Source organism: Numida meleagris, chromosome 19, assembly GCF_002078875.1.
Source record: "Numida meleagris isolate 19003 breed g44 Domestic line chromosome 19, NumMel1.0, whole genome shotgun sequence".
Taxonomy (NCBI): domain Eukaryota; kingdom Metazoa; phylum Chordata; class Aves; order Galliformes; family Numididae; genus Numida; species Numida meleagris.
In genome coordinates this window covers 4,879,332-4,897,830 of record NC_034427.1, presented here as the reverse complement: position 1 = coordinate 4,897,830, position 18,499 = coordinate 4,879,332, and the positions used below count along the sequence as shown (strand labels likewise).

General features: G+C 51.0%; 1 protein-coding gene across 1 annotated transcript; it reads right to left on the bottom strand.

Annotated features, from left to right (window-relative positions):
* On the bottom strand, positions 492 to 17,488 carry SDC4 (syndecan 4). Its single transcript, XM_021416798.1, has 5 exons — positions 17,328 to 17,488; positions 5,177 to 5,318; positions 4,246 to 4,298; positions 3,835 to 4,018; positions 492 to 2,675 (listed from the first exon to the last, which is right to left on the bottom strand). Exons 1-5 carry the CDS (start codon positions 17,388 to 17,390, stop codon positions 2,524 to 2,526), a joined length of 594 nt encoding a protein of 197 aa, XP_021272473.1. The 5' UTR covers positions 17,391 to 17,488; the 3' UTR covers positions 492 to 2,523.

The following is an 18,499-nucleotide window of genomic DNA, read 5'->3' as shown; positions in this document are numbered from 1 at the left end:
TCCCAACCGCTCCCAGCTGGGAGAGAGGAATTAGATTTTCTCAAGGACGATAATCTATTTAAATACAGCACTTCCTTTGGAGACTCAGCACTCAGCCCAGCGAGCAGAGCTGGCCCCTTCCCTCAGGAGCACCGGAGTGCCAGGGCACAGGGGCTGGAGAAGCCGCAGCCTCCTCCAGGGCTTGCCAAAGAGCTGCTCTGGGTTGAGGTGGCACCTGCTCCCACCTGGAGGCCACACTGGAGCCACACTGCTTGCCTGAACAACTCAGCACCAGCTCGTTCCAGAAGCCCCAGCCCTGCTGCTCCTACAGGGGCTGCTCACAGGGCAGGCAGCAGGGACAGCAATAGTGACAAAGCCCCTCAGAGCTGCAGGTCACTGCCACGCCACTCCCAGCACGCCTCTCCCTTTGGTAAACCAAGCAGTTACACACAGGAGCTCTGTTATCCAGTTCCCAAAAGCAATCCCAGATCAGAAACAGTCCAAGAAACCAGTTTTAGAAAGTACCAGTTTATTTGTGGAAAAAAATAAAAATAGAAGTCAGTAACAGTGGAAAATCCCCGAGAGCAGTTACACGAGAGAATCAAATACCCAGAGAAGCAGACACTGTTTCTGCCTTCCTGGCAGTGCCATCCATACACAGTGAGTCCTCCCTCTCCTCCCCACCATACAATGAACTCCACATGGTTTCTAGAGCACCCAAGAGCCCACAGCTTCCAAAAAACACCCATGCTGAAGGAGGACACTTGGGAAAGCCCTCCCATGCTCACACCAACACACCAGTGCCCGCTGCCCCAGCGCAGCACCGAGGAGCAGCTGCCATCAGCTGAAGGCCCACTTCTTTGTGCTACTGCCTCTAAGGATCAGGCCACAAGCCTCAAACAAAGTCCCGCTCAGGAGGCTCAAGGAGTTGTTTAGATTACACCAGCTTCGTGCTGCCTACCGAGGTCAGGCCTCGAACCACACCAAGCAGCCACAATCCCATAACACCATCCCAAAGCGCAGACACGGGACACGCACTGCACCCTCCGCTCTTGGAGCGCTGGGAATGGGTCTGAGAGGTAGGAGCTACGTACACGGCCTGCAGTGCAGGAGCCACGGCCGGGAGCTGCCACCCAGGCAGACCTGGAGCCCACCTGCACACTAGGCAAGACGCTGGCCAAACAGTACAAAATAGACCAAGCCTCACAGACAGCGAGGCTGCTGAAGGGTTACCTCCAGCCTTCACACTCCTCACTGCATATTTCTCAGTAAAAATATAATATAGAGCTCTATAGGATTGATTATAATATATTACAGGCTAGAAATAGTAATCTTCCCCCCTACTTCAATCATATAATGAACCCAATTTCGCATACAGATTAATTCTAAAAAGTTATTGCCTTGAATTTATAATTAAAATGCACAGAATAAAGCTTAAATAGTTTCCACAGAGACTCATTATATTAGTGTTTTATGTAAAAAGGATAAAAGTCACCAGATGCGAAGAGCAGCCATTTCAGAAACTATAAATAATTCTATTTTAAAAAAAATAATAATTAAAAAAATCAAAACCTACATTACAGGAAAACCATAAATATCTTTACCCTCTACAGTAGCTGCTATAGAACTAGAAGAAACCTGCGACACACTGCAGCTAACTGCTGCAGCTCAGAATATGCATGAAACATCTCCAGAGATATGCCCAAAGGAAACACGAAGGGATTGAAAAAATAAATCTGAGGAAATTAAAAAAGTAGATTTTTGTTTATTATTTCAAAACAATTTCTACAAAACTTTATATAAACATCAGGCTACCCTCTTTAGAATTTTGTTATAAAAATCCTACAGGCAATCCTAAAAAAAAAAAAAAATGAAGGCAAGGAAAGGGTGTCACCATAGCCAAGAGAAAGGGGCTGTCCTGATGGCATGGACTAATGACCCCTGCCTGGGGCAGACAGGAGGAGACAGAAGCCTCCTGGGGAAGACATTCCCATCAGCCCTTATGGCATCTGGGGATTTGGAGCCCCACGGGCCCTCTGCTCCCCGGTAAGGCCACGTGATCGGTAGTGTAAGAGATTCATAAATAGTTCTTCACAAAAAAACGCTTCACATCAACAGCCTGCTGCAAGATGTCTAGTAGCAAGGTTTATAAAAGAGCCATCTTCTACAGAAGCAGCCAATCTGAGCACAGCGCGCTGGCTGCAAACACATGGTGTTTGCTTCCATACAGTCTGTTTTGTGTTTATATACCCTCTATAAAAACAAGCAGAAAGTTTGGCATCTTTATTGTTTTTACACTAGCTTTCAAAAAAAAAAAATACACTGAGGTTTTTTTCCCCCCCCAAGACTCTTTATATTTCATTGGACCCTTGCTAGCTGAGCGGGATGGGAAGGGTCGTATAGGAAGTTTGGTTTTTCTCCCCCCCTCAAAGTCACTTTGAAATTCAATCCAAAAGGAGCATTTGTTCAGCACGTCCCATTGGAGGGCACAGTGTTCCCATGCAGTCCATTTGTCCCTCGAGGGGCACAAAGTGCCGCTGAGCTTTAAGCGTAGAACTCATTTGTAGGGGCTTTCTTGTAGATGGGTTTCTTCCCAAGGTCGTAGCTGCCTTCGTCCTTCTTCTTCATGCGATAGACTAAGAGGAGGATGAGGAAGACAGCAAACAGGAGGCCAACCGCTCCTCCTGCAATGAGAGCTGCAGGGGGAAAGGAAACATGGAATTCAGCCCGAACTCCGAGGTAACTCCAAATTGCTGGATTTCAAGATCCATCAAAGCACCAGTCCCCAGAACTGCCTCCGGGGTCAGCTTTGCCCACGTGCCTATCACCATAGGCCCTGACATTGTCAGCAACTGAAGACGTTATTGGAGAAGAGCCAGAAACTGATTTTCATCCAACCATAAACTAATCACATTCCACACTAACCAGTTTGAGCTAATCTTCCAGTTAAGTGCTAAAAAGGACTTCTGATAAGAGGACAACCTCCCTGCTTGGAGACAAAGACAGAGCCATACCCCAGCTCACTGACAGCATCAACTCCAGGAAGGTGGCACAGCTTTCATTTCAATGAGTTGTTAATTGCTTGTGTGAGCACACTCTGGAGACACCAAACAGCAATTATACTGCAACACCTCCCCACCATCACCCACTACGATTTTTCTCTCTGCTTCAATCAAGTTTATCTTTTGCTGTGACACCTTCTCACTGCACTAAGCCAGCTTTATTGCTGGGTGGCCTGGCAATCCAGTCTTCCAGTTGCTCCTCCAGTTGGCATGTCGTGTTGATATGCAGCCATCCTTCCAAGGTCTATGCTCAGACCATCACGCTAAGCACCGGATGAAGCTTGCCTTGAGACAGATCTGTCCCACATGCTGCTTAGTTTTGCTCCAGACAGAGCTACTTAGATTTGTAACAGTTGACTAGGTGCTAAGGTGTCTGAGAGGAGCTGTTACATCCCTGGCAGGGCTCAGAAAAGGCAAGCCTTGGGCAGAGGTTAGCAGGACAATGCCAGTGTTTGATTAAGTTTATGACATTGTTGATTCACAGGTAGATACACCCCTGGCTGAGGCTGGCAGGTGCACGGCAGCTGTCACATGTCTTGTGTGACACTTGTTTAAGCCAACAGTCAGGTGACAAGCTCAAAAGCAAGCTATTTATCCCAGCAAGGCAAGCAATAGGCTCTTCTGCCATTTAAGGACTAGAAGGCAGAAGTTGCCAGCTACAAGTAGTCACAGCGGCAATGCAACTCGCTTCCCTTGTCAGAAGGGAACTGCTCCCCAGAGAACAATGCAAGCCATTTTGATTTACAATATGAATAATTTATCGCTAGAGTTTAAGAACAATGTGAATTATTACCTGTAAGAACTTCTGTTCTCTCAAAGATGCTGCTGTTGGCTGTGCTTGCCATGGAGATCTTGTTGGACAGGTTCTCTTCAACAGGTGAAGCTTTGTCTGGAATGATTTCATTGTCCAGCATCGTGTTTTTCTCCTCACCTTCTATCTTTCTCTCTATATCTCCAGGGATATAATTGTCAGATATCTGCAGAGAACAGACAGACCACACCCATCAGTAAGCAGCACCCAGCCTACCTGCAGCTGAAAGTAGGAGGGTGTGCAAGGAAAGTTTGCTTAGTGCTTTTTAAGTATGCTGTTCTTGCTCAAGCAGGTAGATTCATCTCGATGCCTCATCTTGCAGGGGGAAGGGTATTCAGAAAGCTTCAGAGACAGGCCAGAGTGGCTTAAAAAAAACCCAAAGACAATACTTACCGCAGGAGTATCCACAGTGGTCAGGTAAATATTATCTTCAGAACCTGGGTAGTCTACAGAGGAAGGGAAGAAGAGCACACTAAGTTTCTCCATAATTCAGACACTTCCAGCAGCACCAGCAACTGGAGTCTAACTAGGACTCTAGTTCTCTCCTGAATACAGTTCCCTCTTATCTACTAGAGCATCCATCACTCAGTGGTTTTGATTGCACAAGACTAAAAGACGCAATCCCGAGAGCAACACCTCGTGCATGGCAGGGATCTTTAGTCGTACCCATTGGACCCTGCTGCAGATTATCTGGAGTTGCTCTGCAAAGCAGGTCTGCCACAGCTTGCTAAGCTAATGCCAAGGGAGGGCAAAGCTCTCACCACCCACCCCTAAAGGATAGCTTGCTAAACCTCTAGTCACCAGATCTGCCCAAACATGTCAGGTACCGATTTCAGGACTCGTTCTTTTCCATTTAGAGAACAAATGCTCACATAAAGGGGACAAGGAGCCGCTGAAACTGGTTTGGGCAGGGAGCTTTGCATGTCACAGAGTTCACTTGCACACCAGTTAGTCCTTTAGTGTCTCAGCTGAGGCCAAACAAGGTAAGCTTTAAGCCTTTTAACACTGCCTCAAGATTAGAATTTTATTTATTTGTTTGTTAAGTCTCTCACAAGTTCATTGCAGTTCTACAGAAAGGAGCCCCAGCCAGTGCAATGCCTTTCTGCATGCAGTGAGACACGCTTGGCTGGGCTCCATCTGTCTTCCCTGTGTGATTCAACATCACGGTACAACCACTTTCACTGTTCTCCTCTGCAAAAGCCTCCAACCCACAAGGCTCTCTCATCTTCACCTGACACACCGCAGTTCCCTCTGGAGCTCTGGCTGTACCCTCACTCGGTCATCCTGTGGCTGCTGGCACACGGTTACACACTTCCCCACTCACCTCCAGAGCCAGATGTGTCATCTAGATCAAACTCATCAGAAGATAAGTGAGGTGTGAATTCACCAATGTCTTCATCATCTGGCAGGTCTCCAGAGCCAGGGTAGTCAAGCCATCGGGCGTCCATGGTCTCTGTTTCTCTCACCTGGGGACAGGGGTGGATAAGAGTTAAGTTTCAGGCAACTGCTCAGAAGGGTTTCACAAAAGATCAGCAGTTCAGGGCCCGTGCTCAGCACACCGTCTCCATCACAAGAACATTAAATGCTGAACTTCCTCTCCAACAAGAGCATTATCGTCACTGGAAGCAGCTGAATTCCCCTAGAATTTCTCTGAACAGAAGTGAGAAGTCGTAGAGGGGAATTTCCTGAGGGCTGCGGCTTCAGGAGGTTCACTGAACAGCCACGGGATGAAAACAGCACAACAGGATCTTGGTCAGGAGTCCGCAGCAAAAGTATTTGGGAAAAAACAATGCCTTCAGTTTGTCATGATGGGGGATTTGGAAGAACTTTCTGTTCCCAGAGAAAAAGCCTGGCACCTATAGGTCAGGGTTTTCTTGCACAGCACTGAAGCTTCACATTGAGGCAATTCATTGCTTCCTGTACTGAGAACAAGCCCTATTTTATTACCCAGGGGTTAAAACTGCTCTGTCAGTTCTGCTGAATTGCAGTGCAATTCAGTGTGATGTTCAAGAGCATTTGCTATCAGTAACGACTTGCCCAAAGGAAGAGCTTCCCCTGCCTCACCTATTGAAAGGTGTGTAAACAAACAAGCCTATGAAAGGAAGTCCAGGATCCGAGGGTCTAACGGCTGTAGCTGCAGACACACATTAGCAAAACAGCAGTGCAGAAGGGCAGCCTGCCCAGCTTGCAGAGCAGCCAGGCCAGAAGAGTTGCTCAGACAATCAGCTGTTTGGCCACAGCAGCAATTTAGACACCAGAACTGATTTGCACTTGGTCTTTGAAGGAGCCACAAGACCAAGCTTCCTGCCCTTGCCAGGGTTATGCAATTCCTCAAAGCATGGCTCCTCTCCCAGAAGCCTGGGGCCAGGTGAGGGTCCTGCAGATGCAGCTCCATTGCCCAACACCAGCCCATGGATTCCAGCTCAGCCGCCTCCAATTCCACAGCCATGAAGTCATTGGCATGGCGGGGACTTAACCCCTTCCCCGAAGGCAAGGAGCACGATGCAGGCAGACAGGTCCTATAGCTAAGGGCTAGGCTGTCACGTTGTGTTTTTTTTTTGTGCTGTCCCCACAGAAATGCTGGGCATGCACTTCTTCAGCACCTCTGGTTTAAGTCCTGGAGGTTTATCCCAGGAGAGCATTTTTAAATAGCCACAACATGCACATGCCTTCACCCCACAGCTCTTCAAACCTGAGGGCTTTTCTAAAAGTACAGTTCAGGAGCCTAACTGTGGATAGGAGAGCAGAGACCACAGACAGTTGGATCCTGGTCTCACCCCCCAGTTCTGCTGCTCACTGCTGTGCTAGGATGGGCTGTGAAGCTCCAGGGCTCAGAGCAGCCCTCCTGCCAGCCCAGCCAGGTGTGACACGTCCTCCAGCCCAGCAGTGACACCGACTGACAAACTAACTGACAAACTGTGCCCACTATTGATTTTAGAGGTGAATGCGAGCAATCCATCACAAGCTATGTGTCAGCTTCCTCTGCCCACAGCCCCAGCCCAGACTTCCCTGCCATTATCATATTTGTTTTGCCACAAACAAGGCCCTGTGGTGAGAGCAGGATGCTTCTCATTCTGCATGAGAAGCAGTGGCTACTAGATGTGCTTTTCATAAGCTTGTTGTGGTATCTTTGGTTTCCCCTGCAACTCTGCTGGAGGACAATCAACTGAACAGCCACAGGGCAGGAAGCATCGAGCCCGCTCTCCCAGAGCCCTGCTCCTCTCTGCCTCAGCTGGCACAGGGCAACAGGAAGGGGCCTGGGGAGGAAGGACAGCTGGGACAAAATCCTCTTGCCTCCTGGAACCAGGCGTTCCCAACATTGTTGATCACTTGCTCCAAGGCAAATTCATCTCAAGATACATGAAACCCAGCCAAAACCCAACCCGCCACAGGAACTGCTGCCAACACGCAGCCACGCTCCCATTACAGCTCGTGGCCACCCCATCAAGGTACAGGGAGGATGAACTCCAATTTGCCTGAGCTAGGACAGTAGGGCCAAGAGCACGTTTGCTGTGGGTCTGCTCAAGCAGGCTGCCAGGTCAGATAGCCAGGCTGAGCCGCACCCCACGCCAGCTCACACCACTGTGAATCACAGCGGTCAACAGCCTGTTCTGGCCAGGGTGGCTCAAGGAAAGCCACATTCCGGCTACCGAGCGGCTGGACAGCAGGCTGGCTTTATCAGATCAGCCCAAGCATGAGCAAAGCCATGGCAGCCAGCCACGGTGATTAGTACATACTGTGGAATGCACCAGGTTTGTCTATCAGAGAGCCCTATTTAAATCAGGAGAGACAGCGTTTACAAGCCAGAGGACATAACAAGGAAATTACTGACTCACAAGCATAAATAAGATTACAGGGGAGCGTTCCACAAACTCACTCTTCATCATCCTCTTGAGCAAGGGCAGAGAAGTTCCTGGAAGCCAGGAGAGCTCCTCAAAGCCCATGGAAAGCTTTTCTTGTGGGCAGCAAGCCTCATTCGTACAGCTTCACCTCAAAGCACAGGAAACTAACTGGAGGGCTGCCGGGCACCTTGTGTGTGCCCTTCTCTGTGTGTGCCCTCCAGGCACTGGGACACGTTCTCCCAGGGAGCAGCTCCTGAGCTGGACTGTGGCGGCCCAAGAAGAGTTACGGTGGGTACAGCATGTGCAGCAGGCACATTCCTTGCATACACACCTGTGAGAGGGCACATGGTGCTTTCACAGACTTAAAAGCAAAGGCTCAGGGCTTCTCAAGTGCCACAGGGTTCCCTGTAGAACTGCTCAGAAAGCGCCATTCCTTTCTGAGAGGGAAGGATCAGTCCTCCCTACAACCACAGCATCCCCTGAGCTGCCAGGCCACAAAACATACAGGACAGCAGCAGGCCGCCCATGCCAAGCCATCTCAGGCCACATTCAGCTGAACGCCCTCTGCAACTGCCAGTCGGAGAAGGGCACAGGCACTGCTCAGAATCCTTCTGCTGTCTGAGGCTGCAGACCCACTGGGAGCAGCACAGTGGTTGCTGGGCCAGCCCATATTGCCCCAGCAGCCAAAGCCAAGCCCTGCTATTGATGTGCTCCCTTCCAGGAGAAGTCTGAGCAGAAAACCACTGCTACTGCAGGAGGCAGCTTCCAGGATTTCTTCCTCACACTAAGCAGCTCTGATCCCCAGTAAGCACAGAGGGGATTAGCCAATGCGCTAGGGATGGAGCAGCTTTTCCTGCCTGCCAGTGGCAAAAATAAAAGTTTATGCCCTGCTAGACATCAGGCACGTGAACTGTGGACACCATTCCTGGAAAATCCAGCACAGAGGCCTCACATGAGCCCAGGTCAGGCTGAACAGCCAGACAAGGATGGACACTGTGTGCCCCACTCCAGTGGGAGCACAGCTGGCATGCAGGCAGGGCTGCAGCCCTGCTGGACCGCTGCTCACAGCCCCAGCACACCACCAACCTCTCCAAAGCAGCAGCACCCATCTGCTGAGGCAGCAGGAGGAGCTCTGCCCCATGGGCAGTTTCCCCAGCTGCTGGCTAGTTCTGGGAAATACCAAACCCACCAGCCCACACATCCTCACCACAACTTTTGCAAAATCAAGCATTCTGGGGCAGGAACAAGGCTTTTCAGACACTGAATGGCTTTTATGCTGCTCATTGTCTCCCATCAAACACATACCAAGGATTCAACCAAAGGCTTCTTCCAAAGGGCATCACCAGCAAGCTGCACAGGGAGCAGACCTGCAGAAGCTCATGCATTTGGAGCACAGGGAGCTCTTTATCTCTTTTACAACTCTACAGCAACAGCCTGGAGATCCGTGCGTCTCCCTCCCCAGTACTGTGTACACACATCCAGGAGTAAACAGGAGCAAGGTGAAAGTCAGCTTTCCTAGACAAAAGCATGTGGAGCCATGCCAGCCTGGGAGGTTGCAAATGAAGTGGCTGAGGTGCAGACCTGTTAACTCTTCACAGCCTGCAGGGACAGACAGACCTGGAGTTCTCATGTGGCTTTTTCGGGCCACAAGAGGATGGCAGTATGGATCACTTTGTTTCACCTCAGTAGCCAGGGCTGAAGAACAGCATCTCAGACTACCTCATAAATCCATGACATGAGACCCAGGTGCACACTGGTATGCACCAGAGCCAGGACTGGCTCTCCAGTCAAGCTGATATATGGAAAACTCCTGTGTTGAGCGCAGACAACCACAGAAAAGAAACATCAGGGTATAGTGCATTCCACCAGCAGTCTCAAGACAGAGCTTTTCCCCATCCCTGACCATAAGGCATTTAATAGACACCAGAGCACGACATGCTAATATTGTCAGGGCTCTTTTTGGGTATTTGTTATGAACTGGGTTTCAGAGTCAGGCAAGGGACAGCTAGAACAGTGCAACACAACACCTTTCCCAGACCCATGCTGTCATGAGCAAATGCCACCTGACAGCCCCATAACACACCCAGCTCACTTGAACAAGGCAGGGCTACTGGGCAAGGCAAGCAGCTGCCCACAGGCAGCACAGAAACAAGCCCAGAAAGGTTTGAAAACTTGCAGGAGTGCTGAGGGACCCCACAGCACTGGGAAAGGGGTGAGTGCACTCAGAGCTGCCCTCCTCAGCACAGAGGAAACAGGCACAGACAGCTTTATCTTCTTATTTTAAAATGGAAATTACTAGAGGTGACAAGAAATTCCAATGGGGCAGCTCTTGCCAGATGGGTAAGGGAAGAGCACATAAGCAAAATAACATAGCTTTAGTAGTACAGGCAAAGAGCAGCACCTTGCTCAGTAAGGCAAAGCAAGAGTAGCACGTGGGCTGACAAAGCGTCACTCATTAAATGTCATTAGGAGGAGCATCCCCAGCCCCTGTCCAAGCAGGCAGGTACCTGGCTACCCAAGCACAGCAGACCTTGCACTACACAGGCCCAGAAGAGCAGCACGTGCCCAGCGCTCACACAAAGCCTAGCTCATGTCCCCCTGCCTGCACGTCCCCCGTGATTCTTTAAGCCACGTTGCAGCAAGCAGCTCTCCCAGGGGTCATGCAGCAGCCAAGCCGTAATCCCTGTGCTGATGACTCCCTAATCCCGGGCTCTGCAGTGTGACCTGCTCTATGGAGTGATCCCTTCCCTGCAATGGGGTTGAGCACTTCTGGGCTCTGCAGGGATGGGGAGCTTGCTAAGTAGGCTTTCCTGCACATACCAAGTCAAGTCTTGGCTGCCTTGGACTGTTCACACACAGCTACTCCCTCCTCAGACCATGCTGCAGCACCGAACAGGAGGACGGATAGATTACAAAGGAATGAATTCTTGTTTAACTGCTCTTGCCCGATTATCAGCCAAGAGCAAAGCCATAAAGATGGTGTCCTTTGCCAGCCAGGCACATGCTGGGAGCTGTTTACTGCAACAGCGGCAAAATAACTCCTCAGAAGACTTTGTGCCCAGCTCCAGAGCCCACAGAGCCAGGACAGTGGGGTGGGCAGGAGGCAGCTGCTCCCCTCCAGCCAGAGACTACAGAGCTCAGCAGGGTTGCAGATGGCTGTGTGTCAATCACTTGCCCTGAAGCAAACAAAGATAAGGTTTGGAGGAAAACTGAAAGAGGGGAAAGCTCATGTGACTTGGGGGAGGTAAACAACTGCAATGCGGCCATGCTGAGCCCCTGAGAGGTTCTCCCAGACAGGGACAGGAATTCAAATCTAGTTCAAAAGGGTTTTTACACTGTTGCAAATCTAATTGCAAGTAATTCATATACTTCAGTACTGAGGTCTCAGTTCAGGAGAAATCTATCCAAGGCTAAAAAGGGGATTCAGTTTTGGGACTATCAACTCACTCCAAGTTGCCTGCTCATGGCACGAAGCTCCTCTTGGATCCCTGCCCCAGGGAGACTGAAAAATCAGAAAGCATCTAAAGGCTCCAGCAAGCCAGCTTCTCCACTAAGGACGGCTTCTCAAGCTCGGGATACTTTGTATATCACATTTCCCCCTCTCCCAGGGCGAGGCCTGCCCTCGCTGCCCTTCCCTAGAATACAACACCCACTATTTCCCAACACACGTGCAAGCAGAATTTCCACTCAGCAAGAAGCGAGTGACGTGCATTTCCAGGCTCTCTGCGCTCCCTCATGCCAGCACGTTCGCAGACTAAGCCGGGCAGACACAGACTTCAAAGGCTCAGGAGCACGGAGCCTTTCCCAGGAGGCTATCAGCTTGTTTGTGCAGCCAAGATTCCCAGCGCTGTGCCCTACAAATGCCTCTCTCCCACCACCCATTTTAATCTAATCAGAAGCAGTAGCCCAAAGATTTCGGCTGAGCCCAGGCTGGGCTATTTTGGGTTGTGTTGTTGGCAAAGCTACCAGCCGAACAGCATGCAGCAGAGGAAGTTATCAGTCTGAAAGCACTCAGGATGAAGGAGGGGGACCACTCTGCTATCAGGCTATACCTATGTAAGCATTTGTACGAACAAAAAACATCAACAGCAGGGATTTTCCCTTGTTAGCTACTGTGGTAGGGACTGGATTTTTGGTGCGTGGAGATTTTTTTGCTGTGTTGGTTTCTTTAACTAGAGTCATCACCGGCTGTGCAGAAGTGGCCCTGCCTTGGGGCCAGCATGCAGCCAGCAGTGCTGTTGCAGACCATGCAGCCCATCCTGCAGCACTACAGAGACCCACCTGCTCCCAGCAGCACTCCCTTCTTGCGGAGCTCTGTGCTCCAGGCCCTGTTTCCTGCTCTCTGTGAGCAAGAGGTGGGCAGCTGGCAGCAGCTTCCCAGCACTCCCTCATCACTTCCCTGTGCCCTCGCTGTCACAGCCAGGAGCAGAGGGGCCAAGTTATTGCTTTGCTCCCTCCTTCCTCAGCTCAGTGAAGCCTGCACCCAACCAGACTAACAAGTCATTTAGTAACCAATGCACGGTACCCGCTCCTCATACTCAGCCTCAGGAAATTTGGAAGTAGCGCCAAGAACAGCCCGCACATAAACAGCCTCCTGCAAGAGCCTGGCTCCAGAGTCTGCTCTGCGCTGTGGACTTGTAATAAATATTTATCTCACTGGGAACAGAGTCTTCAGAGCCAAAGCTCTTGACATCAATACTAACTCCACGTATTTCCATTTGAGGTAGGAGGTCACTAGAAGCTTCTCTGCTCTTGAAGGGGAATCCAGCCCCCAGAAGCAGCTCCGCTGCTCTCCTTGCACCACAAGGGCCAGGATCCATCCCCTCACACACAGGAGCCCCGCTGCTCCCAGCTCAGCATCCCACCTCCCCATTGCTCTCAGGAGCAAAACCAGACCTGAGACACATCGAGATCCCCAGCCACTGTGCAATTCAGGTTGTTTTGCTGCAAGTCCAAGGCAGGAACTTTCCCAGTGAGGTCATTAATGCACACCAACAGCTCATTTTATTGCTACAGTTTGACTGTAACTGCAGCCAAAGGGCAGGAGGCAGGGTCAGCCTCCCAGCAAGGTAAACAGGGCAGGGCCACAGCACTTTGTCTTCAGGGTTTTACAGCAGACAGGTAGCACAGTTCTGCTCACACTGCGATGGAGACACCTTCTCCCACTCAGCAGCCAAGGCAGGGCAACATCAGACAGGAGAAATCCTTCCCAAGACTAAATTTGTTTGACCAACAGAATACAATTTGTTTAAGCAAGAAACCTGGGTTTTGCTGCATGACTTTGGCTGCTTGGGTAACGCACTATGTGCCTAGCAGTCTCCTTCCCACCCCAAGGAGTGTCTCGCTGACATTTTAATTAACAGCTTTGATTTTTCAGTTATCCCAATGATTTGTCTAACAAGAACCACTTGGTGTTTTGTAAGCAGAGTCTCAGCCTCAAAGGATTCAAGGATGCAACCAACACGAGCACATATTTCTAGCAAAAACAAGACTTCTACAATAAGGGTATTTTTGAAGTCAGACAGCCTTTAGAAATCGAGAGCGATGTAGCTATGTGCTATGTGCCTTCCCCTCCTACGCTGACATTTTCTCTAGATTCAGAATTCAGCACTTAGCCTCCTCTTCATGACTTCCCACTCCTCTGCCTCGCTATGAACACTTTCGGTCACTTCAGATAACATTGCTCTCCTCTCCCCATCTAGCTGTATCTGTCTGAAAAGGTGGCACCCACAGAACTGCCAGAGCAAGTTAGCGGCTGCTTGAGACAACACCAATTTCTCAGAAGCCTTTGCCAACACTAATTCAGCTAGTGGCGGCAGTAACATGGCAGAGAATAACAGCTTTTTACCCACTGGAACGACAAACTGAGACAGATGAGATGGGAGGCAGAAGTCAGACAGCACAGCCTGGCTGCTGAGCAGCACCAGCTCAGTGTTTGCCCCTCTCCTTCTCCCACAAGGGACCCAGCACTGTGCCCCAGTGCCAAGCAAATCTGAGTCACAGCGCTGGGGCCAGGGCAGAGCCGTTACTCATAGGGTGACAGCAGTCTCAGGGAGCTGAGTGCCAGAAACCCTGAGTCACACGCTGCTGCAGGGCTGGCAGCACACAGCAGAGCTGGACTGAGGTACCAGCATTTACCGGACAAGTGAGTATGTGATTAGGGAAAAAACACAAAAATAGAAGTTCGAACTAATCCGGAAGTGCAGCCCTAACAGATCATCACCACGGGATCCCTCGTAGCCCCTCAGCACAGTAGCTCATTACATGCTAACTCCAACCAGGCTGCTGTGTCTATTCAGAGCCACCAAGCCCAGTTTCATCACAACAGTCTCATTCTAGTGCAGTTCATTTGAATCCTTAATCTGAAGTGTTTGCATTCCGCCCAGTCTCAACAAACTGTCACACACTCTCCACAACAGCAGCCCAGAGGTCAGGCGTGCTGGATCTGTCCAGTTTTAGTGCTTCAGCTGCATTAGCTTCACATCTGAGGCTACAAAAGCAGCAGGACCCCTTTCGTCACAGGGCATCGAGGAACAAGCTGTACTGAGCCAAGAGGGGAGAATCCAGCTGCAAGGATTTAAGAGCAATTTGGAGAGGATAAACCTTAACTTGAGAGCAAAGGAGTGCTTCAAAGGATGGACGCTCCATTTTTATCTAGCTAAAGTGCTAACTGGGGAGTCCTGAGCCACCAGCCTGCCAGCACACTTCCAGAGTATTTCCAGCCATGGGAGTCAGAAGAGAAGAATTCTGCTGAAGTTTACACTCTGAGCAGCCTCCAGCCTTGTGGTGGAAATGGGACAAGTGCATCAGCAAAGCAATGGGCCACTGCAGGAACACCGGGTATTACTGGAAGCTTCGTGAGAAGAGTCTCCTGACCCCAAACATTCAGGCATACAAGGCAACAGCAAAGGCTCAGAGAGGAGGGGAGAGGTGAAGACGCATAGGAAAAAAACATTTCCACAACTGTTGGACTGGATACAGACCTCAGCAGAACCTTGAAATGCCATGGTCTTGCAAGACAGCAGCCGGAAGGGCAGGAAAGAAAGTAGTCACATTGTCCAGCAGCCTTAGCTTCCGAGAGCCAAAGAGCCTCAAAGTTCAGCCCCAACTCCCCATCCCACCAGCCATTCCCAACAAGGTACAAGGCACTGGAGAGCATACTGTCTTCTGCACCTTCCAGGCATTCATCATGACAACCAGCTCAAGGTTTGGCCACCAAAAGCCACTGGCTCCTTCCCTTCAGGAGCAAGGGGCATTGCCTCCCACTTCCAATCCCACTGATCTGCATTTTAGGGAGGCCAAAGCAAAAGCAGGGATTTGTTGTAGATGTTCAGCTGCCCCATTAGCTTGCCAAGTCATAAAATAAAATGAAGTAAAACACACAGATAGCTATGTCTTGATTTGATTGGGAGGGACAGATGAGAAACTGGGCAAAGAGCAGAAAGAACAGGCCTGGGGGATCAATGGCAGCAGGACAAGCCAAACCGGTTTTAACATTAATAATGCTGTACTACTTTCCAAACATGGCTATCATCAACAAGACACCAGCTTTGCCAATCAGAAGGCCTCCAAGCACGATTGCTTTAAACCAGAAACAGAGCCCACAGCCAGTGCGAGGCCTCCCCCTCTCCCTGCACCCTCGTCAGCCAGCAGCTTTCAGGATGGATTTCTGCTTGGCTGCACTGCTGGGGATGCACGAACACAATGCAGCACTGCGTAGAAACTTTCTGCTGTCTTTGAGGCAGCAAAGCAGGACGGCTGCAGCGTGCAGCCCATTTGCACTGCTGAGCTCACAGCAGAAGCAGTCCTCTTCAGTAGGGTTAACAGCAGGAGCAGCCCAAGCCTGCAGCAAAGACACTACTGATGGGAATATCTGCCTCCCCCCACGCTGCCAGAGGCCAGCTAGATGCCAGAAGTGCAGGCAGAGCTCTGCCATGCCACCCTGCCCCTCCTCAGCTCTGCTCATCCCATGCCTTAGCTGCACTGCTGGCTTTCCACCCATCTCCCCAAAGCCCCTTGGAAGCCCAGCACAGCCCTCCCGGACAGCCTTAGCTCCCTAAAGCATTTGCTCAGGGAGGGCTGAGGAGCACAGACAGCTGCCAGGCTCCAGCTGGAAACCCCCCACCCCCGGCAGGGAACAAGGTGATGTCCTCACACCAAGTTGCAGTAAGGCAGCCACCCACCACCCCAGCACAACGTCACACTCCGGCACTTCGCTCACAGTCCCCACCCTTTTACACATCCAGGATTGCTTCACACCGACAAACCCCATCCACGCCAACAAGCCGCACGAGGGGAAAGGAGCCAAAGCATTTCTGTTTGTACAGGCTCAGGGAAACATTCGGGCACCAAATCACTCTCAAAAGCCATACTCTTACGTAAGCACAAGAAATACAATCCCTGTCTTGTGAAGAAACAGCTACCTGCCTTCACCCTGCCCGCACAGAAGGCGCAGAGCCACACGCTGTGCAGCCCTGCACGTTTTGGCAGGGCTATAAAAACGAAAAGGAGGAGCAGCAGCACTCTCCCAAACCTTGTCATCCTGTCTCCTCCCCGGCAGCCTGAAACCCAAACTGTTTGTTTGCAAAAGGCTCTGGAGTAGGTCAGTATTACTGCTGGAGCGCACAGCCCGCCTGACGCAGCCTAGAAGACACTGACAAACACTCCATATGGCTCTGCGTAAGGATCTACACAATCCATCTGTTCAAAATTTGTTGTCTTTGCAGAAATTCGATGCTCGCAGTCCACTCTGCTCCCCAGGGACACCAAGTTGCATTTCATACCAAACACGGTCAATGTAGCTTCCAGATGCTGGCTGCCCCAAAAGTTTGCCCTACTGGTTCAGGCCAGTTCTTGAAGGAGCGATTCACGTGCTTCATAGCAGGGATAAAAGCACTAGATTAGAGCAAAGTGGATTGGGGTTGGTTGGCCTTAGCAGAGAGCAGCTGACAAGCACTGCTGACGCTCTGTGGGATGCTCCTACTCCACAACCAGCAGCCCCCCACCCTCCCCTTACTGGGAAGCAGTGCCCAGTGCTGACCTACACACCCAGATCCACGCGGAGCAGAGCAACATGGATAATTAAATCTAGCTTTGAGATCCTTACATTTCCTGCAGTTATATCAGCACCAGAATTCCTTCAAATGGACATAGAAATCCACCCCGACTGTGCCATCGGGAAGAAGGACACAAACACAGAAGTAAACAGCGAAGGCAGACCCCCACAACCTCTGCTTCACCAGGAAGACCACACATGTACCAGCCTGAAGCACTGGAACTCCTTTACTTTACTTTCTTATCTCTGAAAGAGTCTTAAATTATTCATTGATCCCCTTAGAAAAGCAAGGTTGGTCTGAAAGCCACGGGGACACCAGGAACCAACACCACCACGTCCTGGTACGACAGGAACACGCACCCAGATGCAGCAACGCGCTGCACACCTAAACCGTCATAAATCCGCAATAAAAGAGGGATTAAAGGCTGTCACTCCATAACCAGCAGACGGAGATCAAAGCTGCAATGGAGAGAGGTTCGTTTCTACGACGTACCCGCACACCCCGCGCTCATTCCACCGGAGCCGATGGGAGAAGGGGCACGGAGGGAGCGGGAGGAGCGGGGGGAAGCGGCACTCACCGACTCGGCGGCGGCAGCGGCCAGCAAGAGGCCGAGCAGGAGCGCGGCGCGGGGCAGCGGCATGGCCGGGCGGGGCGAGGCGAGGCGGTGCGCGGGGCTGAACGCGGCGGATCGGAGCGGACCGCGACTCTCAACGCGAACGACAGCTGCTCTGCCCGCTCGCTGACGCAGCGCTCCTTATAACCGCGGTGCGGCCCCGCGGGGGCGGAGCGCCTGCACCGCATCGCCCCGCCCCGCCCCGCAGGGAATGCCCCCAGCCCCCCCGGGAGAGGGGGGACCGTGAGCGGTGTGTGCTGCGTGCCACAGCCCGGCTGGAGCAGTCAGCGGCTGCTGGGGAGAGGGGGGGGGGAAAGAGGACGGGGGGGGGATGCGGAGAAAAGGGGAAAGGGACTAGGATAGGGACCGGGGTAGGTGGGAGAAAAGGAGAAGGGGAAAGCGAATGAGCCGGTTCCGTTTTCGCAGCATTCCAAAAGCGAGAGTGTTGTGCTTGCAGAAAGCGGAGGGGCTTTCTGTCCGGCTCTCCGGTGTCATCGCCGCGGTTACGAAGCGGTGCGTTACGTCACGCGGTTCTGTTTGGAGGTGGAAAATGAAACAGCTCCGTCTGTTTTCTATGTAAGTGGCAAGTGTAAAAAAAATAAAAAAAAAAACCATGAAGCTAAAAAAAAAAAAATCTACAGCACAGTTTAACTATTTCAAGTGGTTTTTTGTGGGTGTTGGGGTTTTTTTTATTATTTTTTTATTTTGCCATTTATTACTTAGCCCCAGCAGGAGCGTTTGCTTGTGTCTGTTGACAGCATCCATTTCTGCCCTCCCACAGCCCGGGGTGCACCCACACAACCACACTGTGTGCCCCTTGTCCCTGTGCCTTGTTCACTGCAGTCACATTACGCTGCACTTGAGCTTTACCTCACTGCAAATAAAATACATTCTGACTGGGGACTCAAAGCCCAGCTGACAGGGCAGTGTGTGCCATGATCCCATCAGCCCATTGTGGATACAAACTGCTAGATTTGCTTCTCAGCTCACTCCAACACTACTAAGCTAACCCATGAGACCGTGTAGCCACCCCCTGTTCCACCTTTACATGCTTACGAGCCCTCAAACAAAGCAGTCTCTCAGGTGAAGCAGCCTTTCCAACCATCTTTGGGAAGAAATAAGTACAAAGGGCGCGA

Excerpts from the sequence above, each read along its gene's own strand:
- SDC4 (XM_021416798.1), bottom strand. The coding sequence starts at position 17,390 with ATGCCGCTGCCCCGCGCCGCGCTCCTGCTCGGCCTCTTGCTGGCCGCT. Across the intron at positions 4,019-4,245 it reads CCACTGTGGATACTCCTGCG|ATATCTGACAATTATATCCC; the intron begins GTAAGTATTGTC and ends TGTTCTCTGCAG. Across the intron at positions 2,676-3,834 it reads GAGAACAGAAGTTCTTACAG|CTCTCATTGCAGGAGGAGCG; the intron begins GTAATAATTCAC and ends TTCCCCCTGCAG.